Here is a 27,500-nt window from a genome sequence, read left to right as displayed (position 1 = left end):
AGTCAGTGCAGTCCATTCTGTTCAGTCTATCCGTCTGTCTGTCGGTCTGTCTCAGTCAGTCGTCAGTCAGTCAGTCAGTCAGTCGTCAGTCAGTCAGTCGAAGGGACCGTGTTTAATTGACTGACTGATGACGACGCACAGGAGGACAAGAACACAAGCAAGCCGAGACAAAGACACGATGGCGGGGCGAGACAGAGAGACAGACAGACAGACACCGAGAGATAACGAGCAACGAAGGCATTTCGAAGGCGGAGTCCCAGCCGCCTCGTGCCTCCTGGTCGTTTATCCTGCTTCGGCCTTTCCGCTTCTCCTGTTTTATCCTCTTGTATTCTGTCCGTTTATTCTGCTTTATTCTGTCTGTTTATCCTGCTTTATTCTGTCCGTTTGCTGTGTTTTATCCTGTCCGTTTATCCTGCTTTATTCTGTCCGTTTATTATGTTTTATCAAGTCTATTTATCCTCTTCTATTCTGGCTGTTTATCCTGTCTTACCGTGTCCATTTTTCCTATTTTATCCTGTCCGTTTTTTCCTGCTTTATCCTGTCCATGTATCCTGCTATTATCCTCTCCGTTTATCCCGCTTTAATTATGTCGCCTCCGAGGAATCCTGACATCGCCGGAATTTGGATTAACATGCGATTTGAAGTCAGTCGTAAACTTGTTCTCTTGTTCTGAGAGAGAGAAAAAAAGGGGGAGAGGGAAAAAAATGAGGAATGCAAGAAGTAGAAGAAGAAGAGGAGGTGGAGGAGGAGGAAGGAGGAGGGAGGAGGGAGGAGGGAGGAGGGAGGAGGGAGGAGGGAGGAGGAGGTGGAGGAAGAAGGAGGAGGTGGAGGAAGAAGGAGGAGGTGGAGGAAGAAGGAGGAGGTGGAGGAAGAAGGAGGAGGTGGAGGAAGAAGGAGGAGGTGGAGGAAGAAGGAGGAGGTGGAGGAAGAAGGAGGAGGTGGAGGAAGAAGGAGGAGGTGGAGGAAGAAGGAGGAGGTGGAGGAAGAAGGAGGAGGTGGAGGAAGAAGGAGGAGGTGGAGGAAGAAGGAGGAGGTGGAGGAGGAAGGAGGAGGTGGAGGAAGAAGGAGGAGGTGGAGGAAGAAGGAGGAGGTGGAGGAAGGAAGGAGGAGGAGGAGGAGAAGAAGGAGGAGGTGGAGGAAGAAAGAGGAGGTGGTGGAAGGAGGAGGAGGAGGCGGAAGAAGGAGCAGGTGGAGGAAGGGAGGAGGAGTGGAGGAAGAAGGGAGGAGGTGGAGGAAGAAGGAGGAGGTGGAGGAAGAAGGAGGAGGAGGAGGCGGAAGAAGGAGGAGGTGGAGGAGAAGAAGGAGGAGAGTGGAGGAAGAAGGAGGAGGTGGAGGGAGGAAGGAGGAGGTGGAGGAAGGAGGAGGAGGTGGAGGAAGAAGGAGGAGGAGGTGGAGGAAGAAGGAGGAGGGGGAGGAAGAAGGAGGAGGGGGAGGAGGAAGCGGAAGGAGGAGGAAGAAGGAGGAAGTGGAGGAAGAAGGAGGAAGAAGGAGGAAGAAGGAGGAAGAAGGAGGAGGTGGAGGAGGAGGAGGAGGAGGAGGAGGAGAAGGAGAAGGAGAAGGAGAGGAGAAGGAGAAGAAGAAGAAAAAGAAGAGAGTAGAAGAAGAAGAAGAAGGAGAAGGAGAAGGAGAAGGAGAAGAGGAGGAGGAGAAGGAGAAGGAGAAGGAGAAGGAGAAGGAGAAGGAGAAGGAGAAGGAGAAGGAGAAGGAGAAGGAGGGAGGAGGAGAAGGAGAAGGAGGAGGAGGAGGAGGAGGAGGAGGAGGAGGAGGAGGAGGAGGAGGAGAGGAGGAGAATAAGAATAAGAATAATAATAATAATAATAATAATAATAATAATAATAATAATAATAATAATATAATAATAAGACGAAGAAGAAGAAGAAGAAAGAAGAAGAAGAAGAAGGAGAAGAAGAAGAAGAAGAAGAAGAAGAAGAAGAAGAAGAAGAAGAAGAAGAAGAAGAAGAAGAAAGGAGTTTGAGAGAAGAAGAAGAAAAGAAAAATTGGTTTTGGGAACAGGGAATGATGGAACTATAGAGGATGACTGGGCGAGGGAAGGGAAGACGAAAGAGGGACTGAATAAACGGAGTAAGAGGGATAACCAGAGAACGGAGGGAAGGATTGGGACCAAACGAGGTGCCAGGTGAAGATTCGGATGCAGCGGGAAGGCACAGATTGGCCTTTCGAATCATGCATCGCCGACGCACCCCCCCTCCCCCCCTCCCTCCGCCACTGACCTTTCACAGCCGTGTTTTAGCGTCACAAAGGCCATTTACCTTTCGTCACTGTTTATCATCTTTTGTCACCTTTCAACATCTTTCGTTACCTTTCAACACTTTGATTGGTGTCTGGTTGCGTGTCTGTGTCTCGGTTGGTTTGTCTGTCTGTATGACCTATCTGTCTTTCTTTCTCTGTGTGTGTGTGTCTCTCTCTCTATCTCTCTATCTCTCTTTCTTTCTCTCTCTCTCTCTCTCTCTCTCTTCTCTCTCTCTCTCTCTCTCTCTCTCTCTCTCTCTCTCTCTCTCTCTCTCTCTCTCTCTCTCTCTCTCTCTCTCTTCATTCCTTCTTCCTCTCCTACTCTCTCTGTTTTCGGAAAGAGATGAAGAAGAAGAAAGGGGAGCGGGGAGAGGAGAGAGAGGGAAAGGAGAGGAGGAGGAGGAGAGAGGAGGGAGGAGGGAGAGAGGGAGGAGGGAGGAGGGAAGGGGAGGAGGGAAGGGGGAAGGGAGGGGAAGCGAGAATGGGCCTTATGTGTCTTCATGGTAATTATTTCATCTCGTACAGCAGAGGAACCTATTTACTCCCCACAGTTTTATCTGGTGTTGATGAGTGGGAGAGAGAGAGAGAGAGAGAGAGAGAGAGAGAGAGAGAGAGAGAGAGAGAGAGAGAGAGAGAGAGAGAGAGAGAGAGAGAGAGAGAGAGAGAGAGAGAGAGAGAGAGAGAGAGAGAGAGAGGGAGAGACACACAGAGACAGAAAGAGGGAGAGGAGAGAACGAGGAAATGAAAGAAGAGGGAAGAAAGAGGGGAAGGGGAAAGAGATCGCTAGTACGAGAAAATGAAAAATAGTGGAGTAAAAGTGGGAAGTAAAGGGGATAGAAGAATTCGGAGGAGAACCTGAAATAATTTTGTTTATATAAGATGATTTGGTATTTGTAATTAAAACCTCACGCTCTCGTTCTTGTTCGAAAAATCGGCATACATGAAGAGCGATAATTACGAAACGAAGATGAGAGAGAGAGAGAGAAAGAGAAAGAGAAAGAGAAAGAGAAGAGAAAGAAGAAAGAGAAGAGAGAGAGAGAGAGAGAGAGAGAGAGAGAGAGAGAGAGAGAGAGAGAGAGAGAGAGAGAGAGAGAGAGAGAGAGAGAGAGAGAGAGAGAGAGAGAGAGAGAGAACAGAGAGAGAGAGAGAGAGACAGACGGAGATAGAGATAGACAGAGAGAAAGAGAGAGAGAGAGAAAGAGAGAGAGAGAGAGAGAGAGAGTGAGAGAGAGAGAGAGAGAGAGAGAGAGAGAGAGAGAGAGAGAGAGAGAGAGAGAGAGAGAGAGAGAAGAAGAAGAAGAATGAGGGGGAGGTAATGAATGCACGGCGAGCAAAGAAAATTGCAAGCACAGCGCGACGCAGCCTCAAATCCCCGCGGGATATTTGCAACACGGAGGCGAGCCAGTTAAATGATAATGTATGTTGATTATATTGACGATGCAAGTGATTTATCATACGGGGAGATGAGGAGGAGGAGGAATGGAGGAGGAGGAGGAGGAGGAGGAGGAGGAGGAGGAGGAGGAGGAGGAGGAGGAGGAGGAGGAGGAGGAGGAGGAGGGGGGATCGCTGCGGGCGGATGTGGGGCGGAGGAGGAGAGGGGGGAGGGGAGGCTGGTGGGCGGCGGTTCTCGTGGGCGTGGTGGAGGTGGGTTGGGGGTGGGAGTGGGTGATGCTGGTGGTGATGAGTGGTGCTGGGTTAGGGATCGATGGAGAATGGTAGTGTTATGGTGATGATGATGGGGATAATGATGGCGATGGTGATGATGATGGTGATAATGATGGGAATGGCGATGATGATGGTGATGGCGATAGTGATGATGATGGTGATAATGATGGGAATGGCGATGATGATGGTGATGGTGATAGTGATGATGATGGTGATGATCTGTGACTTGAAGGTGCCCGATCGGTGAGAATCGAGGGCTATGGTGAGGTCATGGTGCCTGTGAGGAGATGGTGAAGAGGATTGCGAACGTGACACGGGGGACAAGGGCTGCTTAATAGGTTTTCGTTGTCGTGAAATGCTCGACTCAAATTACCAGAAGGGAAAAGTTGATTCTTCCAATCGCGTTGATAAAAAAGAAAGAGAGAGAGAGAGTGAGTGAGTGAGTGAGTGAGTGAGTGAGTGAGTGAGTGAGTGAGTGAGTGAGTGAGTGAGTGAGTGAGTGAGTGAGTGAGTGAGTGAGTAGAGAGAGAGAGAGAGAAAGAGAAAGAGAAAGAGAGAGAGAGAGAGAGAGAGAGAGAGAGAGAGAGAAAACAAGGGCTTTGTTTGTATTGCAGTATTTTAAAGGCGAGATGTGGGAGAGGGAACGAAAATGAATGTTTATATCGTAGAAGAGAAAGGCTGAAGTTTTGATAATGAATTAAAAAAAGAGAAGGAAAAGCGGGAAAAAAAGAACGCATACACGATTATTTACCTCTGTGCGCGTTCGTTCCCTTTGTTCCGGAGAGAAAATAATTTTCATGGGAAGTAATAGTGTGAGTGATTGGTCTGGCCGAGGAGATGAATAATAGAATATGCAAAATAGATTTGCAATTTTGCATAACCGCGCGGAATATTCGCTTGCACGGAGAGAAGAGCGCCGGGCAGCACGCTGGCCGAACAGGAGATAGAGAGAAAAGATTAACGTGGGTTTTTTTCTTCTTCTTCCGATTTTACTCGCTTATTCAGTCAGTTGTTCGTTATTGTTATAGTGGTTGTTGTTATTGTTGAAATTTTTGTTGTTACTGTTGTGTTTGGTATTTATAATGATGGTGATAATATTAACATATAATTATAATAGTAATAGTTATTATTATTGCTGTTGTTCTAATTTTTATTGTTATCATCGTTATCATTATTGTTATTATTATTATTATTATTATTATTATTATTATTATTATTATTATTATTATTATTATTATTATTATTATTATTATTAATGATATTATCATCATTATTATTATTATCATCATCATCATCATCATCATCATCATCATCATCATCATCATCATCATTATCATTATTTTCATCTTGATTCCTACCCGTTTTTCCTTTTCTCTTTGGTGTGTCTCCCTCCTTCGTTTATCATTCTTTTACTCTCCTTTCTTTCTTTCTCTCCCCCCCCCCCTTGAGGATGAGGGTTAAATTGTGTCGTGGATTCGATCAGGGTTTGCGGAGGCGGAACGAACGAGGTGGTCGAGGGAAAAGAGGGAAGAGAGAGGGAGGGAGAGGGAGAGAGAGAGAGAGAGAGGGAGGGAGGGTAGGAGGGAAGGGAAAGAGGGAGGGAGGGGAAGGGGAGAGGGAAAGGGAGGGAGAGGGAGAGGAAGGGAAGGGGAGAGGGTAGGAGGGGAGGGAGAGGAGGGAGGGAGGGAGGGGAAGGGGAGAGAGGTAGAGGGGAAGGAGGGAGGGGAAGGGGGAAGGCGAGAGGGAGGGTAAGGGAAAGGGAAGGAGGTAGGGAGTGGGAAAGGGAAAGGGGGAGAGAAATCCTGATGAACATGGGGTAGAAGAGAGACCGAGAGGATAGGAGGAGGACGAAGGAGAGAGAGAGACAGAAACATAGACAGACAGACAGACAGACAGAAAAACCCTGATAATAACGGGGTGGAAGAGAGGCCGAGAGAATAGGAAGGTTTTAGTCCACGTTCGATGAATTGAAAAGGGGCGTGGCAACGGGATGCTGTGATTGTTTCTGTCTGTAGTGACTAAAGGGTTAAAGGAACACGTGGTTGCATCTTGTCTCCTTTGGTTTATATTTATGCATTCATTATTTATTTACTTGTTATTGGGTGTGTTTACCTGTTTGTTTGTTTATTTGTTCGTTGATTAATTTAGTTGTTGATTTGTTTGCTTGTTTGTTCGGTTATTTATTTAACTTTTTAGTGATTTATTATTATTTACTTATTTGTTTAGTGTTTGTCATTACTCGTATTGTTTTGCTTGATTGTTTACTTATTTATTTTCGTCATTACTGGTATTATCTCCTGCACGATGATAAGGTCTTAGGCGTTGGCAATGACAGCCATTAGAGAGATTGCAGTAATAACGACGGGGGGGAAGGGGGAGAGGGGGGATTGGGGAGTTCAGACCCCTCCAACGGCGGTCGATCTTCCATTTAGATTCTCTCTCTCTCTCTCTCTCTCTCTCTCTCTCTCTCTCTCTTCTCTCTCTCTCTCTCTCTCTCTCTCTCTCTCTCTCTCTCTCTCTCTCTCTCTCTCTCTCTCTCTCTCTCTCTCTCTCTCTCTCTCTCTCTCCTTCCTCTAGGGGAAATTTAGGTCGACTAGCAGGAGGTAAAGCAGAAGAAAAAAAATGTAGGAAGAGAAATAAGACAAAGGAGGAGAAACAAGGAGAGAGGCGCTGGCGGAGGCTGGGGGCGTGGGCGTGGTAGCCTAGCACGACGCCCACTGCCCCGCCCGCGTGCTCAGTGTCCTTTCCCGGGTCACGCACACGCCAACTGGTCCTTCCCGAACCCCTACTGGTTGGGGAAGGTGGAGGAAGGAGGGGGGAAGAGGAGGAGGGAGCAAGATGGAGGGAAGGAGGAGGAAAGAGGGGGAAAGAGGAGGAGGGAGCAAGATGGAGGGAAGGTGGAGGAAGGAAGAGGGAGGTGAAGGATAGAGGGGGAAAGAGGAGGAGGGAGCAAGATGGAGGGAAGGAGGAGGAAAGAGGAGCAAGATGGAGGGAAGGAGGAGGAAGGAGGAAGGAGGAAGGGAGGGGGCAGAAAGGGATGAGGACGGGGGCTAGTCTAACATCATTCCCGAATTATATGACGCCCTTTGTTGGCTGGGATGCGTTTGTGTTTATAAAGGGGGAAGGGGAAGGAGGTTTGAATAAGGGGAAAAGGGGAGGGAGTTGGATAAGGGGGAAGGGGGAGGTGAGGTTGGATAATGCAGAAAAGGGTGTTGGATAAGGGGGAAGGAAGAGGAGGAGGTTGGGTGAGGGGGGAGGAGTGGTGGTGGGGGTTGTGTGGTGCTGTTTTTGTCTTCCTTTTGTCTTCCTTTTGTTTGTGGTTGACGCGTTTTTGCATCGCCCGATTTTTAGTCTTTAACTCTTTGTTCACACTTTTCATACCTCTGTCGCCTCCTTTTCTTGGTATGCCTTTCGTCGTCATTATCATCGTCGTCATTCTCCCTCCTCTTCTTCTTCTTCCTTCTCCTCCTCCTCCTCGTCTTCCCCCTTCCCCCTTCCCCTTCTCTCTCTCTCTCTCTCTCTCTCTCTCTCTCTCTCTCTCTCTCTCTCTCTCTCTCTCTCTCTCTCTCTCTCTCTCTCTCTCTCTCTCTCTCTCTCTCTCTCTCTCTCTCTCTCTCTCTCTCTCTCTCCCTCTCCCCCTCCCAATAATATCCCCCAAATGCAGAATTAACACGGAGGTAAACGCATACCTGTCCGGCGCGGGCCGGCAGCCGGGTAAATTACAGGTAAAGAAGATTCTCATTAAGGGACCCCGAAGACGCATTCATTATCTCAGTCCCCGGCAACGGACGAGGGGATCGGGGCCGCCGCTCGCGATCGGGGGGCGGCATTAGCGATTCTCGGGGCGGCATTAGCGGTAATGGGGGGGCCGGGTGGGCGTGTGGATTTGTGGTTCGGGGGGTGGAGGGGTGGAGGGAGGTGGGAGGTGGGAGGGAGGAGGGAGGGAGGGAGGGAGGGAGGGAGGGAGGTAGGGAGGTGGAGGGAGGGAGGGGGTAGGGGTAGGTTGTGGGTGTTTTTCTTTTAATTTTATTTCCTTTTTTTTCGCATGGCTTTCCTTTTTTCCTACTCCTGATCCTTCGTATTTTCTCTCCGTCCCTTCCCTCTCCCATCTCCCCACCTCTTCTTCCTTTTCCTTTTCCAACTCCCTCCCTTACCTCTCTCTTCTTCTTCTTCCCTAAGTCCCTCTCCCTTCTCTCATCTCCTTCCTCTCCCCCCTCCGCTCTTCGCCCTACTCATCTCCCCCTTCCCTCCTTCGTTCTCCCCATCTTCCCCATCCCCTTTTCCTTCGTCCTCCCCCATCTCCCTTCCCTCCTTCGCCCCTCCCCCTCCCTCCTTCGCCCCCTCCCATCTCACCCCCCATCCCCCTTCCCTCCTTCGCCCCTTCCCATCTCCCCCCCATCCCCCCTCCCTCCTTCGCCCCCTTCCCATCTCCCCTCCCCCTCCCCCCTTGTGCCTTCATTGCTAGGCAGCCAAAGTGCGCGCGATGGTCAAGCAGGTGGCGATGTTTACACTCCTCGAGACTCGGGTGGAATTCTCTCTTCGTCGGCCTTTTTTTTATATACTTCTTCTTCGTCGTCGTCTTCTTCTTCTTCTTCATCTTCTACTTCTACTTCTACTTCTACTTCTACTTCTACTTCTACTTCTACTTCTTCTTCTTCTTCTTCTTCTTCTTCTTCTTCTTCTTTTTCTTCTTCTTCTTCTTCTTCTTCTTCCTCTTCTTCTTCTACTACTACTTCTTCTTTTCTTCTCCTTCTTCTTCTTCTTCTTCATCTTCTTCTTCTTCTTCTTCTTCTTCTTTGGCGTCTTGCAAGCGCCGTCTGGTCCTCCTTGTAAGGCGGGGAGCGGTAGTTGGGGGCGGGTGATAAAACACCTCGTGGGAATGCTTGCTTGGTGGCGGTGTCTGCGTGCTTCCGTGTTGGTTGGTGTGTGTGGGTATGGCTTGACTACATTTCTGTCTGTCTGTCTGTCTGTCTCTGTCTCTGTCTCTCTCTCTCTCTCTCTCTCTCTCTCTCTCTCTCTCTCTCTCTCTCACTCTCTCTCTCTCTCTCTCTCTCTCTCTCTCTCTCTCTCTCTCTCTCTCTCTCTCTCTCTCTCTCTCTCTCTCTCTCTCTCTCTCTCTCTCTCTCTCTCTCTCTCTCTCTCTCTCTCTCTTTAAAGATTCCCGATATAACGAAGGAATCCCCGTCCTCGCGTGCGTCTCTTCGCCCCGAGACGGCGCGCGTGCGGGCGGAGAGGCGCGCGTGTTCCGGACCCTCGAGGAATGCTTCGACGTCGGGCAGGGGGGGGGGGCTGGGCGAGCGCCTCGGGATCGGGAGGTCGTCACGACCCGACATCCGAGGGACCTTCGGCGACGCCCCGCGAGGCCTCCCGAGACGCAAGACGGATCCCGCCCGCGTCTCGATCTCGTCCGCGTCCCGTCCGGCGAGAGGCGCGCCATAAACCCAGCGGAAGAATGCTGTTTGTTCATATTTAGAGCGTCTGGATCGGCCCTAAAAACGACCCCCAGGTATTTGCGCTCGCGAGGTCCTCCCGGTGGGTCCTGTCGGGCTCCTCGGACGGACCCGGGAGGGGGGAGGGAGGGGTCGTGGGGGGGGAAGGAGAGGGACGGTTGGAAGGGTTGGAAGGGCGGAAAAGGGTTAAGGGGGAAGGGAGGAGAGAGAGAGCCGCTGGAAAGGAAAAGGGTGGAGGGTAAGGGGGAGGGAGGGAAGCGGGAAGGGTTGGAAGGGAGGAAAAGGGTTAAGGGGGAAGGGAGAGGGAGAGAGAGGCTCTGGAAAGGAAAAGGGTGGAGGGTAAGGGGGCGAGGGAGGGAGGCGGGAAGGGTTGGAAGGGTGGAAAAGGGGAGGATGGAGGGTGGATAGGAGAGAGGGGATATCGAGAGAACGTGTGGGATGCCATTTCTTTGTGGTCCCTCTTCTGTCCTCTTCTGCTGGAAATGCCTCGCCCGCGTTCCTCCGTCAGTCCCCGCTCCCCTCTCCCCTGGAACGTCGTGCTATCGTCCCCTTGTTTGTCCCACTTACTTCCCCTTCCTTCCTTCCCCTACTTCCCCCCCTCCCCTTCCCTTGTTTCTGTAACCCTCGTTGCCTTATTTGTCCTACTTTCTTCCCCTTCTTCCCCCTTGTCTCTTGTCACCCTTATCTCCCCATCCTACCCTTCCCCTCCTTCCCCCTCTACCCCTTCCCCTCTCCCCCACCCTCTCCCCCTTCCCCATCCTACCCTTCCCCTCCCCTTCCCCCTTTGGCCAGCTCCCCCAATCCTACCCTTCCCCTCCTTCCCCCTCTCCCCCCATCCTACCCTTCCCCTCCCCCATCCTACCCTTCCCCCCTTCCCCCCATCCTGCCCTTCCCTCCCCCTTCCCCCTTTGGCCAGCGTCCCCATCCTGCCCCTTCTCCCCTTCCTTCCCCCTCTCCCCCATCCTACCCTTCCCCTCCCCCCTCCCCCCCTTTGGCCAGCGTCCCCCCCCCCCCCCCAAGAATGACTGACCCGCAAGTACCGGCTGCCTGAAATTGCGGGTTTGGTGGTTGTTAGTTGATCCGCCCAGCCCCCCGCCCGCGCCAGATGGGCGGGGTGGGGGCGGGGTTGGGGGGGGGGGGGGGGGGAGTGGGGAGAGTAAGTGCTGGGGGGTGGGTAAAGCAAGGGGGAGTGGGGGGGAGAAAGGAGAAAGAGGAGATTGTAGGGAGTCGTCGCCGCATAGTCCCCGCGTACCGGACACTGGTAATAGGTCGTTAAGTAGCGTAGACGTCGTCCGAATCGCTATATAAATGCGGTTATATGGCATGCGCTCCCATTATGGTATGCGGCGGGGGGTATGGGAGGGAGGGGGGGAGGGGAAGGGGAAGGGGAGGGGGAGTTATGGTAGTTGGGTTATATGGGGGGGGAGGGAGGAGTATGTATGTATGTTTATGAATAGAAAAAAAAAAGATTTTCAAATTTGGGGAATGTTTGTGGAGGAAGGAATTCATAATGGGAGAAATCAGAATGTTAAAGGAATGGAAAAGAGAGAGAGAGAGACGGGAAGGATAACTGAGATTCTGCACGAAAGAAAAAAAACATAGAAAAGGACATGCGAGGGAGCGAGAGAAACCGAAGAGACAGAAGTAGAGAAAGATGAAATAAGGAACGGTAAATCACACAGAAAATGAAGAAAAAACGGAAAGCGGGAATGTCTCGGCCGTAAAGTCAGTTGGCCGTTTTATTTCCTCCTGCAGGACGTGGCTTGGCCCTCCGCGCCGCCGCCGCCGCCCAGGACGCGGGGACTCCGAGGGCGGCGGGCGAAGGCGGCTGATTAATTTCGTGCGGTAATATTAAGGCCTGTCTTTGTTTTCCGACGCGCGCCCTGAGGAGGACCCGTGCGGAGGACCTCCCAGGCGCCGGCGAGCGGTCCTCGGCGGGGCGGGCGCGCGGGCTGGCCTCCCCCCCCCCCCGCCCCTCCCTTCTTCTTCTCTCTTGCGCTCTTTTTCGTTTTTTTTTTCCTCGCTGTTTTCTTGCTCGTATTTTTTTTCTTTTTCGTTTTTTTTCCTTCCTCCTTCTCCTTTGGTTTTCGTTTTTCTTTCTAACTGTTTTTTTTCTATTGTTTTCTTAATTGTTATCTCATTATAATGCTTATTTTTTGTTTCGTTTTTCCCTGTACTCAATCTTCGGTTTCTACCTTTTTATTGTATGATTTCTTGTTAACTGTCTCTTACATTGTTTTTTTCACCATTTTTTCATTCGTTCGTTTTTCTGATTTTTTCTTTTTCCAACACACACCATTCTCCTCTTTCTCTTCTTTTTATTCTTTTTCCTCTTCCTCTTATCCTCCTCCCCACTCGTCTCCTTTCTTTCTTCCTCCTCCTCCCCCTCTGCTTCTCCCTTTTCCTTCCCCTCCTCTCTCTTTCCCCTCCTCCTCCTCTCCTCCTCTCCTTCTTCTCCTTTTCCTTCCCCTCCTCTCTCTTTCCCTCCTCCTCCTCCTCCTCTCCTTCTTCTCCTTCTCCTCCTCTCCTTCTTCTCCTTTTCCTTCCCCTCCTCTCTCTTTCCCTCCTCCTCCTCCTCCTCCTCTCCTTCTTCTCCTTCTCCTCCTCTCCTTCTCCTTTTCCTTCCCTTCCTCTCTCTTTCCCTCCTCCTCCTCCTCCTTCCCCTCCTTCCCCTCCTCCTCCTCCTCCTCCTCCTCCTCCTCCTCCTCCTCCTCCTCCTCCTCCTCCTCCTCCTCCTCCTCCTCCTCTCCTTCTTCTAATCGAGAGCGTAAATTTCACTGACATTTTAACGCTGTACAGATTTATCACAGACCTTCACTTAAGGCTGAGGTATAGGTCGGGCCAAGGTCTTCGCGGCTGGGGAAGGTTACGCGGTGGGGGTCGAGTTGTAGGGGGAGAAGGGGGGTTGTGGGCGGGGGGGGTTGTTGTGGACAGGTTGTTAGATGGGGAGGAGGGGATAGGGAGGGGGAGCGGGGTGGGGTCGAGTTGTAGGGGGAGAGGGAGGGGGGTTGTGAGGGGGGGTTGTGTGTGGGCGGTGGGGTTGTTGTGGACAGGTTGTTAGATGGGGATGAGGGGAGGAGGAAGGATAGGAGAGGGGAGCGAGGTGGGGGTCAAGTTGTAGGGGGAGAGGGAGGGGAGTTGTGGGGTGTTGTGTGTGGCAGGGGGCGGGATGTTGTGGACAGGTTGTAAGATGCGGAGGAGGGAGGGGATAGGGAAAGGGAAGGTTACGCGGTGGGGGTCGAGTTGTAGGGGGAGAGGGAGGGGGTTGTGGGGTGTTGTGTGTGGGCGGGGGGGTGGGTTGTTGTGGACAGGTTGTAAGATGGGGAGGAGGAGGGGATAGGGAAGGGGAGGGGGAGCGGGGTCGGGGGGAAGAGGTGGAGGTGAAGGAATGATGAAAAAATGGTAACAGTAGAATGATGATGATGATACTTTTATGATAATGATATTACCATTAATGATAATAATAATGATGATGATAGTATTAGGTATTATAATGATAATAGTCGTAGTAGTAATAATGTGGAGGAAGGAAAACATTGTACATGTATACGTATGCGTGTCCGTGTTTTATGTTTGTGCATATGTATGTATGTGTGTATGTATATATGAATATATGTATGTGTCTGTCTGTATGTATGTATGTGTGTATGTATATATAAATGTATGTATGTGTCTGCTTGTATGTATGAATATATGTATGTATCTGCATGTATGTATGAATATATGTATGTGTCTGTCTGCATGTAGGTATATGTGTGTATGTGTGTATGTATGTATGTATGTGTGTGCGTATGTGCGTCGGGCGGGACTCCCAAGGGGCGCGGCGGGACGAAGGATGGCGAGGCGAGGACGCTTCTCGGCTGGAAGGATTTAAGGCACGTCGTCCGGTCGGGAACATTAGGATTGCTCGTAGGATTTGAGGAGACTCGGCTGGGTTTTAGGAGTCGCGGGCGGGCGGGCGCGCTCACGACTGGGCTTTTGGGTGTCGGGTGTTGTTTTTTTTTTCGTTTTTTTTTTTTTGTTAGATGGTGAGGGTTTTGTTTATTTTTCTCTTTTTCTGCTTTTTTCTCTGTCTCGGCTCTGTTTCTATTTGTAGATCCACCTACTGTTTAAAATTTTTCTTCATCTCCTCCTCCTCCTTCTTCCATGTTTATTTTCTCTCTTTTTTTTCTTTGTTTGTTTCTATTTGTTGCTCCACCTTCTACTTTTTTCATATTTTTCTTCATCTTCTCCTTCTTTTTCTCCTCCTCCTACCCCTCTTCTTCCCCTCCCTCCCCCTCCATGCGTGGGTTTTCTAAGTCTTCGGCTAAGCATCGATTTATTTTTAAAAAGAACAAGAGAACCACGATGATTTTTTTTTTTTTTTTCTGTCGTTGACCCTTTTTCTGGCGCATCCGAGTCTAATCTCTTAATGGGCATCGGTGTCCTTCGCAATTTTTATCCTGCATTGCATATTTCCCCCTCTCGCTCCGCCTCACAAGCAGGTCGACAAAGGGGGAGGAATTGGACCTCTATCCACGGTCATTCTATCCATGGTCGTTATTATCTCTGTCTTCGTCTTCGTCGTCTTCGTCTTCGTCGTCTTCGTCTTCGTCGTCGTCATCATCGCGGTTGTTTTGGATGGATGCTGGTCGGGGCTGGTCCTTTACCGCAGCCTTTCCTCCTCCTCCTTCTCCTCCTCCTTCCCCACCTCCACCATCACTCCTCCTCCTCCTCCTCCTCCTCCCCCACCTCCACCCCCCCTCCTCCTCCGCCTCCTCCTCCTCCCCCTCCTCCTCCTCCCCCTCCTCCTCTTCCTCCTCCTCCTCCTCCCCTCCTCCTCCTCCCCCCCCTCCTCCTCCCCCCCCTCCCCCCCCCCCTCCTCCTCTCCCTCCTCCTCCCCCCCCACCCGTGCTGCGGTCACTGCGGTCGCCGGCGGATTCGTTTGCCCGCACCTTCCCATTACCCGCACCTCGACCCCTTCTCTCCCTTCTTCTCCTTCGCTGTCTGTTTTTTTTTTTTCTGTTTGGTTGGTTGTATTCTCTCTCGTGTTTGTTTTGTTTTTGTTCTGTTTGGATTTTTTTTTGGGGGGGGGGGGATGGAATTGTTGCATTATGTTGAATTCTCACATGTCTTCTCTTTCTCTCCCTCTCCTTCTCCCTCCCTCCCTTCCTCCTCCTTCCCTCTCCTTCTCCCTCTTCCTCCTCCTCCTCCTCCTCCTCCTCCTCCTCCTCCCCATCCAGTCCCAAGGCTATATTAAACTTCAACTTCAATCAACATCAACTTCCACTAAAACTAGCGTGGGAGGGGCAGTATAATGGAGGGAGTTGGGGGGGGGAGGGGGAGGAAAGGGAAGGGAAGGGAAGGGAAGGGGGTAGGGAGATGGGGAGAGATAGGGAGAGCCAGAGGAAAGGGTGGCAGGGAGAGGGAGAGAGATAGGGAGAGGGAGAGAGATAGGGAGAGGGATGGGCGGCAGGGAGAGGGAGAGAGGGAGCCTGGGGGGGTTGGGGGGTGGGGGGTTATCAGGCTCAGTTACCAAGGGGGCACGTGTAGGATTACTCAGGATTATTTCAGGATTTACTTTGGATTAGAAGACATTTAACCCTGGCACCTTCACTTTATCCGACCGGGATTGGGGAAGTGGGTATCATAATTTTTCCCCCTTTTTTTCGTGCAATTGCAGCATCTGTTGAGGCATTAGTGTATTTCGGTGAGCGGCTGTGTAGGGATCTGGGGGAAATTACCTTTTTTTTCCCTTTCTCAGTCTCTGTCTGGCTGGTTCTCTCTCGCTCGCTCGCTCTCCCCCTCCTGCCATCTCTCTCTCTCTCTCTCTCTCTCTCTCTCTCTCTCTCTCTCTCTCTCTCTCTCTCTCCCTCTCTCTCTCCCTCTCTCTCCCCCTCCCTCCTGTCTCCCTCCCTCCCTCCTTCCCTCCCCCCTCTCCCTCCTTCCCTCTCCCTCCTTCCCTCTCTCTCAATCTCCCCCTTTTTACGGGTTTTCCATTTCCGACTGACGCTTCGGGTGTAGTGATAAAACTGTAGAATTCGCCTTTTTCTCTCGAGTTTAGTTAGAAGAAGGGGCTACGGTGTTTATTTGTGTCTTTTGTTCATGCGTTTGATTTACTTGTGTATTTTGGAATGGCTCTCGTGTGGTCTCTGCCTTCCTTTCGTGTGCTCTCGTGTCCTGCAGTTGGTTGTCTCGCGCTCTTTTTTTTTTTTACTTTTTTAGTCTTTCACGTTTTCTTTCTCCCTCTCCTTTCCTTTCTTTCCCGCTCTACCTTTCCCGCGTTCTCCTCCTCACTTTCACTCCATCTTACTTTCCCTCGTTCTCCTTCCTCCTCCTTTTCCCCTCATTCTCCTTCTCCTCCTTCCTCTCCCCTCATTCTTCCTCTCCCTCCTTTCCCCTCGTTCTCCTTTCTCCCTTTTCCCTTCGTTCTCCTCCCTCCCATTTCCCTTCGCTTCTCCGTTCTCACTTTTCCCTCCCTTTTTCCTCCCTCCCTCCCTCCCTCCCCCTCCTCGACGGCAAGTGAAGTGATCGGCGACGCGGCTCCGAGACCTCTTGGCATGCGGGCGAATCCTCCTTATAATCCGCGGACGTTGTGAGGTGGATTAACCCGAACGAGGCTCAATGGAGGGGGATTGGGAGGGGAGGGAGGGAGAGGGAAGGATTGGAGGGGGAGGGAAGGGCGAGGGAGAGAGGGAGAGGCGGAGGGAGGGGGGCCAGATCGCCGATTGGGAAGGGAGATGAAAAAGTAATCGAGGGGGGTGGGGGGGAATGGGTGGATTTGACGATTTGAAAAGAAGTGGATTTATGCGCGATTTGGGCGGGGATCTGATTTTTAAAAGGGGGGTGGGAGGGGATATGGTTTTTTTTTTTTTTGCTTTTGCTTTACTCATTTTCTTTTCTTTCCCTTGCTCTCTACATTTCATTGGATTCTGGAAATGTGGTGCTATGGGAGGGTACTATGGATAAGCCTTTTTATAGTTTTGTTTCTTCTCTCCTTTATTCTCTTCCGTTATTTGGCCTCATCTTTAGTCTCTTTCTTTTTTTCTTTCATATTTCCTCCTCTTCTAATCCCCTTTTCTCCTCTTTCTCTCCCTTTATACTTCTCCTTCCCTTTATTTTTTTTCTTCTACTTTTTCGTTTCCTTCTCTTCTCCATCCTCTTTCTTCCTCCTCTTCTCCCCTTTCTTTACTCTTCTTCCCCCTTCTTCCCTCCCCTCACAGAGGCAAAGTTTATAAATCCTCGAATCCTAATTTAAAGTTCTCTCTGTTAGCTAAATCCCCTGTTTAGCGATGCCCCAGGGGGATTTGGGGTTGGGAGGGGGGAGGGGGGGAGGAGGTGGGGAGGGAGAGGGGGGGAGGAAGGAAGGGGAGAGAGCTTAAGAGAGAAAGGGGGAGGGTAATTACAAAAACTTTCTCGCCCCTCTCATAGGCCTAGGCTAGAGCAAGTACCATTTGAGGGGAGATTTGCTTCCTCATCCCCCCCGCCCCCCGCCCCCTCCTCTCTCTCATGGGAACCCTTCTGGCGTTTGGAGTGTTTGGGGGGGCGAGGGAGTGGAGAGGAAGGAGAGGGAGGGAGAGGAGGGGGAGGGAGAGGGGAGGAGAGGGAGGGAGGAGGAGGGAGGCAGGAGACGAGGGAGAGGAGAAACGATGGTGGAGGGGAAGATGTGGGGAGAAACGGTGGAGAAGGGGAAGAGGGGGAAGGAAAACGGGAAGAGCAAGGAAGGCTAGAGAAGGGGGGAAGAAATGGGATTGACGAAGGAGGAGAGAGAGAGAGAGAGAGAGGAGGGGAGGGAAAGAGAGAAGTAGACGTGCGGGGGGGGGGAAGTGATGGAGCGGACGAAGGAGAAGTAAAAGGAGGGGTGAAGACGAGGAGAGGAGAAGGAAGAAGGGAAGTGGCTTAGAAGAGGAAGAGGGAAGGAAGGGGACGTAGATGCCATCACACGGCCTCTTGGCGTTGATCGCAGAGGAATTTACCCCTTGCGCGAGAAGGGCCCAAGAGCCAGAAGGGCTTATCGCGGCGCCGGCGTTTTTATACGAACACTTCCTAATTGATAAAGGCGGATTAAGAGGGATGAGGCTTTATGGGTGGATAGGCACGGGCGCCGCGTCGCCGCGCGGGCTTTGGCGGCGCCCTACCTGGAGCGCCAGCGGGACGGTGGGCGCGCGGGCGGCGGGCGGCTCGGTGGGCGCGGGTGTCGAACCGCGTGGCTTTTTTGTCGTTGTTACTGTAGGCGGGCGATCTTTGTATTTGTGTGCCTCTCTCTCTCTCTTTCTCCTTCTCTCTCTCTCTTTCTCCTTCTCCTTCTCCTTCTCCTTCTCCTTCTCCTTCTCCTTCTCCTTCTCCTTCTCTCTCTCTCTCTCTCTCTCTCTCTCTCTCTCTCTCTCTCTCTCTCTCTCTCTCTCTCTCTCTCTTTCTCTCTCTCTCTCTCTCTCTCTCTCCCTCTCTCTCTCCCCCCACCTTTCTCTCTCTCTCTCTCTCTCTCTCTCTCTCTCTCTCTCTCTCTCTCTCTCTCTCTCTCTCTCTCTCTCTCTCTCTCTCTCTCTCCCACCTTCTCTCTCTCTCTCTCTCACACACACACACACACACACACACACACACACACACACACACACACACACACACACACACACACACACACACACACACACACACACACACACACGCACACACACACAAATAAACAAACAAGCACCTATATGCATTCGTATTTGTTTCTGAGCGTTTATGTGTGTACACGTCCGTTCGGAAGGGGAGCGCGAAGGGGACAGGGTGCTTGTGCTCTCGTGGATGTGTTTGCCCGCGAAATATGAAGCCAAGGCGTCCTATGTACTTTCCGGCAGGTATTTACTCTGGAGGCGCCGAGTGCGCGGAGTGCGAGTGCCGCCGGGAGTGTTTGCGCGAGGTGACGGCGACGGCCAGGGAAGGCGCGGGGACGTGACGGAGTGCTCGCTCGCCGCCGGGGCCTGGGAGTCTGGAGGCAGCTCGATTAATCTACGTTTTTTTTTTTTTTTTTTTTTTTTTTTTAAGATCTTTGTGTGTGTTTTTGCCTTTTTGGTGTTTTATTTTTGTTTCCTTTTTTTTCCATTTTCTTTTACTTACTCACTTGAAGCGACGTTCTCGCGCGTCCCGTCTTTGTGGAGGCTCTCTTAATGGCGGGCTTGCGGTGTGTGCTTTCCGCGGAAAAGGAGGATTTGCGAAGTCTCCCCTTGAGTGCGGGCCGATGAGCGCCAACATTTAAACTCCTGGTGCGAGCAAATGTCTCCGAGGATGGGGGGGGAGGCCAGGGAGCAGGGGGGACGGGCGGGGTATGGGTATGGGTAGAGATGCGAGGTGGCGGGGGTCGGGGAGGAGGGGTAGGAGGGGTAGGAGGTGCCAGATCCCAGCTGCAGTTTGGTTTGGACAATGAAGGAGGAGAGCTAATATTTGCTGGGTAAAGAGCAGGGCTTGTCTCTTGTTTGTTCATGAACACGCCGGCTCCATGGCCACTCTTACCTCCGCGCTGCGCGGCCGGGGCCATGCACAGCCAAACATGGCCCGGCGATCAGGTGCTGGCCATGAGCAGTTTGGCGCGGCGGGGCGGCGCAGGAGAGGGCGTCCAGCGGGACGTGTGTTCCAGGTGCGGCGTGAGGGGAGGGCGTGGGCTGTCTCGGGCGGGCGGCGGGCGGGGTCGGGAGGGGAGGGGAGGGGAGGGGGCCGTTGACGCGCCGCTGAATGTCGGGGGCGGAGTCGGAGGGATGCAGAGGGTGAAGGGCCGCCGGACCCTTTTTTCGCGGCCATAGATAGGGTTGCGGCCGCAGGGAGATGAAAAGGGGGGGCGGGGCGGGTAATGGGGCGAGCGCGGCCTGGGGAAGGGGTGAAGGCCAGCCAGGGAGGAGGGGCGTCCGGGTGCCGGGGGCATGGGGCATGGGAGGCCCGACCCAAGGGACGTATCCAAAAGCACCGACTCCATCCTTATGCGTCCCGACGGCGCTGTGACGCGTCGGGCATTGCCGTCCCGGCGGGGGGGCGTCGCCCTCCTCCTTCGCCCGCTTCGCACGCCGTGGCCGTGGGCGAGCGAGGGCGAGGGCGTTCTCGGGTCTCGGGCGGCGTTCCCGGCGGGCGATCCGAGGCGCCGGCTAATTAGGAAGGGCGCGTTCGGTCACGAGTTGCTTGTCGGGTGTCGCGATGACGAACGAGTGTCGCCCGCGAACGGCCTTTGTTCTCCGGGACAGCTATTGGCGGTTCGCTAGTTAGCGTGATCGATGGCGCATCGTTAGGGCAGCGCCGAGGCCGCCCGACTCAACGGCCATTATCGTTTCCTGGCTTTGGTTACACGTGATTGATTTTATTGCACCTTATTGTTTTTATAACGGCGTCGTGGGAACCCGGCCCGGCGCCACCATGCGGGCGCCGGGCCTCGTTTGTCTGGCCGGATTGAAGGGCCGGCCCGATCCTTCGTAATTGATTGATCCGTCGTAGCTGTTGATGGTTTCCGGCCATTTAGATTAATGAATGAATAGGAAACTGTAACGATTAATTAATTTATTAACAGTGTAACAAGACCCCATCTAATGAACTTCTTCCTTTGCAGACGATGGGCAACATCTTCAACTTCTGCGAGGTCGGCCTCAAGATCTCGGGCGTGTCCCCGATCCACTCGCGGGCGGCGCTGCTGTACCGCAACACCAGCCTGACGGCGGTCCAGGCGGCCACCACCGCCCACCACACCGTCCTCTTCCTCGGGACGACCACCGGCTCGCTCAAGAAGGTAAGTCACCTCGGGGAGTTTCTTTTTGTTTTGAAAGTTGTTTTCGTTTTCGTTCTGTGTTGTTTTGGATGGGTTGTTCAGGCGATTCTCTCCTTTTCTTGGCTCACTGATGATCTGGTTGAGGCCAGATGTTTATTTATGCTCGGCTAGATGGCTGTTTTCAGCTTATTTATTGTTATTCATTGCTCTTTAAGTCTTCCCCGAGTCATCCGCACCCCCACTTCCCCATTCTCACCCCCACCTTCCCATGCCACTTCCACCTCGACCCCTCACCCTCACCCCATACCACCCCCGCGCCCACAGCCCCCCCCCCCCCGCACTCGCCGTCACCACCACCGCCTCGTCTTGCTCCTTGCGGAAGATTTGTGCATGAACTCGGGTTAAACGCTCGGCAAACAAAGACGCAGCAACAGGTGGTCGCCATTTTAGCCAGATTTCCCACGTCTTGGGAGCTTGTGTTCACCGTCGGGGCTGTTCACACGCCTCGTCTGCGCGGGGGGATGGAGGTGGGGGGGGCGGGAAGTGAGGCCCGGGCTTCATCGACGTCGACTTGGACTGGGAAGTGAGGGTTGATAGGGGCGCGGACTCGACTGGGAACCGCGGGTTTCATCGGCGTCGACTTGGACTGGGAACCGCGGGTTTCATCGACGTCGACTCGACTGGGAACCGCGGGTTTCATCGACGTGGACTCGACTGGGAACCGCGGGTCGAGGGCGGGAGAGCGGTTTCGAAAAGGTGCTTCGTTATGGCGGGTCGAAGCGTCGCGGTCTCTCCTGCGAGCAGAGAGAGCGGCGGCCGAGAGACAGACAGACGGACTCGGCCAGAAGACGGAGAGGGGAATATCTAGAAACTTTGAATGAATTTTTTTTTTTTTTGTGTGTGTGTGGGGGGGGGGAGGGGTTCGTATCGACTTTATTATCCGGGAGATTGGGTTTTTAAGATGATGCTCCGGGCGTTCAGTCTCCTTTCTGTCTTGTCTGCTTTACTCCACATCTCCCTGCCTCTCTCTCTCTCTCTCTTGTCTACTCCTTCTCCTCCTCTCCCTTATCTACTACTACTCACTCTCTCCTTCTTCATCATTCTCCTTCCCTTCTCCCTATTCCCGTCGTCTTTCCTTCTCCTTCCTTACACCCACACTTCTTCCCTTCACCATTTCTCCAATATCATCCTTTCTCTCTATTGTCCCTTTCTTCTCTCTCTCTCTCTCCCTATTCTTCCTCCTCCTCCTCCCCTCCTCCTCCTCCTTCCCCTTCTCCTCCTCCCCCTCCTCCTTCTCTTTCCCCTCCTCCTTCCTCTCCTTCCCCTCCTCCTCCTCCTTCCCCTTCCCTTCCCCTTCCCCTTCTCCTCCTCCCCCTCCTCCTTCTCCTTCCCCTTCCTTCCCCTTCTCCTCCTCCCCTCCTCCTTCTCTTTCCCCTCCTCCCTCTCCTTCCCCTCCTCCTCCTCCTCTCCCTCCTCCTCCCCTCCTCCCTCTCTTTTCCCTCTTCTTCCGCCTCCTCCCTCTCTTCCTACTTTTCCTCCTCCTCCTCCCTCTCTTTCCTCCTCCTCCCCTCCTCCTCCTTCCTCCTCCCCCTCCCCTTCTCCCCCTCCCCCCTCCCCCCTCGAGAGGCGCGGGGTCGGCGTTAAGCGGCGGCGACGGGGCTATCTCCCGGCTGCGTCAGGTGGCCGCTTGCACGCCGCGCGGCCCCGCCTCCCGCTCCCGATTTATCTCCGCCGCGAACATAAAATAAATGAACGACATGCGAGGCTGCGATAACAACCTCCTCCGCCTCTTCCTCCTCCTCCTGCTCCTCTCTCCCTACACCTCTGTATCTCTGTCTTCGTAGTACTTCTCTGCCTAATCCTAATCCTACTCCAACTACTCCTCTTCTTCTTCTTCCTTCCCTACCTTAACCTCTTCCTCTTCCTCCTTCCCCACCTTAACCTCTTCTTCCTCCTCCTTCCCCACCTTAACCTCTTCTTCCTCCTCCTTCCCCACCTTAACCTCTTCTTCCTCCTCCTTCCCCACCTTAACCTCTTCTTCCTCCTCTTCCCCACCTTAACCTCTTCTTCCTCCTCCTTCCCCACCTTAACCTCTTCTTCCTCCTCCTTCCCCACCTTAACCTCTTCTTCCTCCCTCCTTCCCCACCTTAACCTCTTCTTCCTCCTCCTTCCCACCTTAACCTCTTCTTCCTCCTCCTTCCCCACCTTAACCTCTTCTTCCTCCTCCTTCCCCACCTTAACCTCTTCTTCCTCCTCCTTCCCCACCTTAACCTCCTTCTTCCTCCTCCTTCCCCACCTTAACCTCTTCTTCCTCCTCCTTCCCCACCTTAACCTCTTCTTCCTCCTCCTTCCCCACCTTAACCTCTTCTTCCTCCTCCTTCCCCACCTTAACCTCTTCTTCCTCCTCCCTTCCCCACCTTAACCTCTTCTTCCTCCTCCTTCCCCACCTTAACCTCTTCTTCCTCCCTCCTTCCCCACCTTAACCTCTTTCTTCCTCCTCCTTCCCCACCTTAACCTCTTCTTCCTCCTCCTTCCCCCACCTTAACCTCTTCTTCCTCCTCCTTCCCCACCTTAACCTCTTCTTCTTCCTCCTTCCCCACCTTAACCTCTTCTTCCTCCTCCTCCTTTCCCACCTTAACCTCTTCTTCCTCCTCTTCCTTCCCGACCTTAACCTCCTCCTCCTCCTCCCCCTCCCCCTTCCCCACTCCTCCCTCTCCTCCTTTCCTACCTTAACCTCTTCCTCCTCCTCCTTCCCCACCTTAACCTTTTCTTCCTCCTCCTTCCCCACCTTAACCTCTTCTTCCTCCTCCTTCCTCACCTTAACCTCTTCCTCCTCCTCCCCCTCCTCCTCCCCTCCCTTCCCTCCCTCCCCCTCCCCTCCCCCTCCCCCTCCCCTCCCGTTCCCTCCCTTCCCTTCCCTCCCTCCCCTCCCTCCCCTCCCCTCCCCTCCCTTCCCTCCCTCGGAATGGAGAGCGAAGTGAATGAGGCGAGCCCGAGCGATCTCCTCGGACAGATTTACTTCGACGTGAGGGCTTAGCTTACACGCTGGATCGGGCAGGGAGGAGGGAGGGAGGGAGGGGTGGGGAGGAGAAGGGAGAAGAGGAGGGAACTAGAGGAAGGAAAGGAAGGAGGAGGAGGAAGGAGGAGGAAGAGGAGGGGGTGGGGAGGAAAGGAGGAGGAAGGAGGAGGGAGAGATGAGGAGGAGGAGGAGGAGGAAGGAAGGAGAGGGAAGGAAGGAAGGAAGGAGGAAGGAGAAGGAAGGAGGAGGGAGGAGGAGGGAGGGGTGAGGAGGAGAAGGAGGGAGGAGAGGAGGAGGAGGAGGGAGGAAAAGGAGGGGAGGGAAAGGGAGGGAAGGAAGAGAGGAAGGTAAGGAGGGAAGGGAGGATGGAAGGAAGGAAGGATAAGAGAGATAAGGAGTGCGTGAAGAGAGGGAAGGAGGAAATAGAGAGAAAGAGAGCGAGTTGAGGAGCAGGAGGAGGGCGGGTGGAAAGGGAGAAAGGGGAGGCGAGACGAGGCGAGACGAGTGCTTGTGAAAGGAACATTCCAGCGTGATTTATCCCGCGTGCAATCTCCCTCTCCGCTTCAGACTGAAACGGGGAGGGAGTGAAGAATGGGGAGAGAAGAAGAGGAGAGATGATAAGAGAAGGGGGCAGGGGAGAGAGAGAGAGAGAGAGAGAGGGAAAGAGGGAAAGAGAGAGAGAGGAGAAGGAGAGGGAGAGGGAGAGGGAGAGGGAGAGGAAGAGGAAGGAGAGGAAGAGAAAAGGGGAGAGGGAGAGAACGAGAATGAGAAAGCGACAGAGACGAATGGAAGAATAAAAACGAGCCAAAAAGGCGAGAAAGCGAGCAAGCAGGCGGGAGTCGTGGGCGAGAGAGAGGAGCCAGACAGATGGGCGTGTGTCGGCCATCAAGATGTTTGTCTCGGACGCCCCTTTCCCCCCCTGCTCGGCGTCTGCGGGCGCTGGTGGGCTGGCTCTCCGGGTTTGACTTAGGGCGGCGCGTGTCGGCCCCGGCGAGTGATCTAGGAAGGTCGGCCGCCCCTATTTCATGCCTGCGCCCCTCTCGCTGGTTTATTTGGAGTGCTTGCGGGGGCGTCGGGGGATGGGTGCTTTCGTCTGGGTTTGATTTTTTCTTTCTTCAGTTCTTTATTTATCCTCCACCCCCTCTCTCTCTCTCTCACTCTTCCTCATTTAAACTAGTCAAAGTAAAAAAAAGTATCCTTGCTGCTTTCCCGTTCTCTCTCTCTCTCTCCCTCTCCAACCCTCCCTTCCTCACTCTCCCTCCCTCCTTCCCTCTCCTTCTCTCCTTCCTCCTCCTTCTCTCCTTCCCCTGCTTCTCTCCTTCCCCTACATCTCTCCTTCCCCCTACATCTCTCCTTCCCACATCTCTCCTTCCCCCTCCTTCTCTCCTTCCCCCTCCTTCTCTCCTTCCCCATCCTTCTCTCCTTCCCTCCCTCTTTCCCCTTCCCGCCGTCTCTCTCTCCTCCCACCAGAAAAGACTTTGCGAAATGTCATCGAGAACCGCCCTCTCGCCCAGACGTGTGACAGATCGGGCGGCGGCGGGTGAGGCAGGGAGCTGCTTTGAGGCGCCGAGGAAACACTTTCTGTCGTGGCCTGTGCCTGCTTCAGGAGGTGGCACGCTGGATTAGCACGGGGGGAGGTGGGGAGAAGGAGGAGGAGGAGGAGGAGGAGGAGGAGGAGGAGGAGGAGGAGGAGGAGGAGGAGGAGGAGGAGGAGGAGGAGGAGGAGGAGGAAGAGGAGGAGGAGGAGGGAGGGAGGATGGGGAGGTGGAGGAGGAGGAGGAGGAGGAGGAGGAGGTGGAGGTGGAGGGAGGAGGAGGAGGAGGATGGGAGGGTGGTGGAGGGGAGGGGGAGGTAGAGGTGGAGGTGTAGACGGAAACGGAGGTAGGTGGTGGAGGGGAAGGAATAGGAGGAGGAGGAGGAGGAGGGCCGGGATAAAAGGGAAGGTGTGACGGAGGTGGAAGAGGAGAAGGAGGGATGAGAGGAGGAAAAAAAAGAGATAGAGGTGTAGAGGATAGGGGGGGGGGAAGAAAAGATGGAGAGGAGTAGAGGTGAAGAGAGGACGGAGAGGGATAGAGGAGGAGACTAGGGAATAGGCGGAATGTGTGAAGGAGATGGAGGAAAGAGGAAGAGGGAAGAGGGCTGAGCAGAAGGCGAGAAATCCGAATAAGGGAAGAGGAAGATTTTAAAGAAACGTGAGGGGAAGTAAGTTGAAAATAGAAATACGACGAAGAGAAAAAAATGACTTAACTGGGTAAGGAAGAAGGAAAAAAAATGACGAGGAATATATGCATGTTTCTCGCTTTTCAGACAGTAGGAGAGAGAGAGAGAGAGAGAGAGAGAGAGAGAGAGAGAGAGAGAGAGAGAGAGAGAGATAGATAGAGAGAGAGAGGAGAGAGAGAGAGAGAGAAAGAGAGAGAAAGAGAGAGAAAGAGAAAGAGAGAGAGAGAGAGAGAGAGAGAGAGAGAGAGAGAGAGAGAGAGAGAGAGAGAGAGAGAGAGAGAGAGAGAGAGGGAGAGAGAGAGAGAAGACGAGAGAGGCAAGTAAATAAAACAAAATACAGACAGGCAGGCAGAGTAAAGAAAGAGAGAGAGCGAGAAGAGAGAAAGAAAAGAAAAGAAAAGAAAAGAAAGAAAACATCTGAAACGCCGACTTTGGCGCGCGGGAAGAGGAAAGAAAAACGGGCAGTAGTTTCTCCCTCGAGGTTATGGCTGTTACAGGCTGTGCCTTTAAGCCCCGGATGTATGTGTTGGTTTGTTTGTCTGTTTCCTTCGCTTAAGTGCTGCTCGGGGAAGGTGACAAGCGGGGGGGGGAGAAGGGAGGGAGGGAGGGAAGGAAGGAGGGAGCAGGAGGGAGTTGGTGGGGGTTGAGGAGGAGAAGAAGAAGAAGGTGGTGGTGGTGAGAAGAGAGGAGGAGGAGGAGGAGGTGGAGGAAGTTGTGGTGGTGGTGGAGGAGGAGGAGGAGGAGGTGGAGGAGAGGAGGAGGAGGAGGAAGAGGACGAAGAGGAGGAGCAGGAGAAGAAGAAGAAGAAGAAGAAGAAGAAGAAGAAGGAGAAGGAGAAGGAGAAGAAGAAGAAGAAGAAGAAGAAGAAGAAGAAGAAGAAGGGGAGGAGGGAGGGAGGGAGGGAGGGGGAAGAGGAGGAAGGAAGAATTTGGGTTAGGAGGAGATTTGATGGGAGGAAGGGTTGTAGAGTCAGAAAGGTAGTCTCTCGCCACCCCCTCCCATTTACCCCTACCCCTCCCTACCACTCCTCTCCTTCCCCTCCCCCCTTCTAAAAAGCACGTGCCCCCGCGCAGTTATATGGTCGTAAAAGATTAGTTTGTTTGTGTAGGAATGTTGCTCTCCCCCACCCCCGGTCCCATTCCCTCCTCTACCTCTTCCCCCCCTTCCTCCCTCCCTACCCCCTTTCCTCCCCCCTTCTCACTCCTTACTTTCCTCACACCTTTCCCCTACCCCTTTCCCCTATCCTTGCTCCCTTTCCTACCTCCTTCCCTACCTCCCTTCCCCTCTTCGTCTCCCTCTCCCTCCCTACTCCTGACCCCCCTTCCCTCCCCTCCCCTTCCCCTTTCCCTTCCCCTTCCTACTCCCCACCCCCCTCCCCTCCCCTCCCCTCCCCTCCCCTCCCCTCCCCCTTCCCTCCCCCTCCATTGAGCTGCTCGGTTTGCAGCTTTAACCTGCGCCTTCGTATTTTGGAAACAAAAGCTCTTTAAAGCTCACCGTTTCCTCAGACCGGGTTAAAGGCGGTGGTCAGTTTAGGGGGGGGAGGAGGAGGACGGATGAAAGGGGAGAAGAGAGGGGGAGGAGAGAGAGGGAGGAGGTAGGGTGATCGGAATGATGATGATGATGATGATGTTTATGATGATGATGATTATGATGGTGAGAATGATTATGATGATGATAATGATGGTGATGATTATGATAATGAGGAGGAGGATTATGATGATGATTATGACAATGATGATGATTATGATAATGATGATGATGATTATGATAATGATGGTGATGATTATGATAATGGTAATAGTGGTGTTGATGATTATGGTGATGGTGGTAATGTTAGTTGTGGTGTTGATGATGATTATTATAATGATGATGATGGTGATGATAATGCTAATCATAACTAGAAGAAAGTAATGATAATGAATACGGTAATAATGATTTTGATCGGAATATCATGCCAATAATACGAGTTGGTCACAGTTTGCCAGCGAAGAAAACAACCACAATACCCCACAAAAAAAAAAAGAAATAGAAAACAAAAACAGAAGGAAAGAAAGAGGGAAAAAATACACACAAAAAGGAAAAAAAAGAGAAAAAAACAGAAGGAAAGAAAGAGAGAAAAAATACACACAAAAAGGAAAAAAAAGAGAAAAAAACAGAAGGAAAGAAAGAGGAAAAAAATACACACAAA

The 27,500-nt window shown here is 52.7% G+C and overlaps 1 protein-coding gene across 1 annotated transcript in view; it reads left to right on the top strand.

Annotated features, from left to right (window-relative positions):
- The window catches only part of LOC113812829 (plexin-B-like), a gene marked incomplete at its 3' end in the record, with an annotated part of 515,634 nt that overhangs the window by 128,808 nt on the left and 359,326 nt on the right, over nt 1-27,500 (top strand). Inside the window, 1 exon segment of the mRNA XM_070128405.1 lies at nt 19,918-20,094. Within this exon segment, the coding sequence (XP_069984506.1) occupies nt 19,918-20,094 (177 nt within the window).

The sequence above is a fragment of the Penaeus vannamei genome, chromosome 12 (genome assembly GCF_042767895.1).
Source record: "Penaeus vannamei isolate JL-2024 chromosome 12, ASM4276789v1, whole genome shotgun sequence".
Lineage (NCBI taxonomy): Eukaryota > Metazoa > Arthropoda > Malacostraca > Decapoda > Penaeidae > Penaeus > Penaeus vannamei.
Note: the sequence above shows the minus strand (reverse complement) of the source record. Positions and strands in the feature narration are given on the sequence as shown.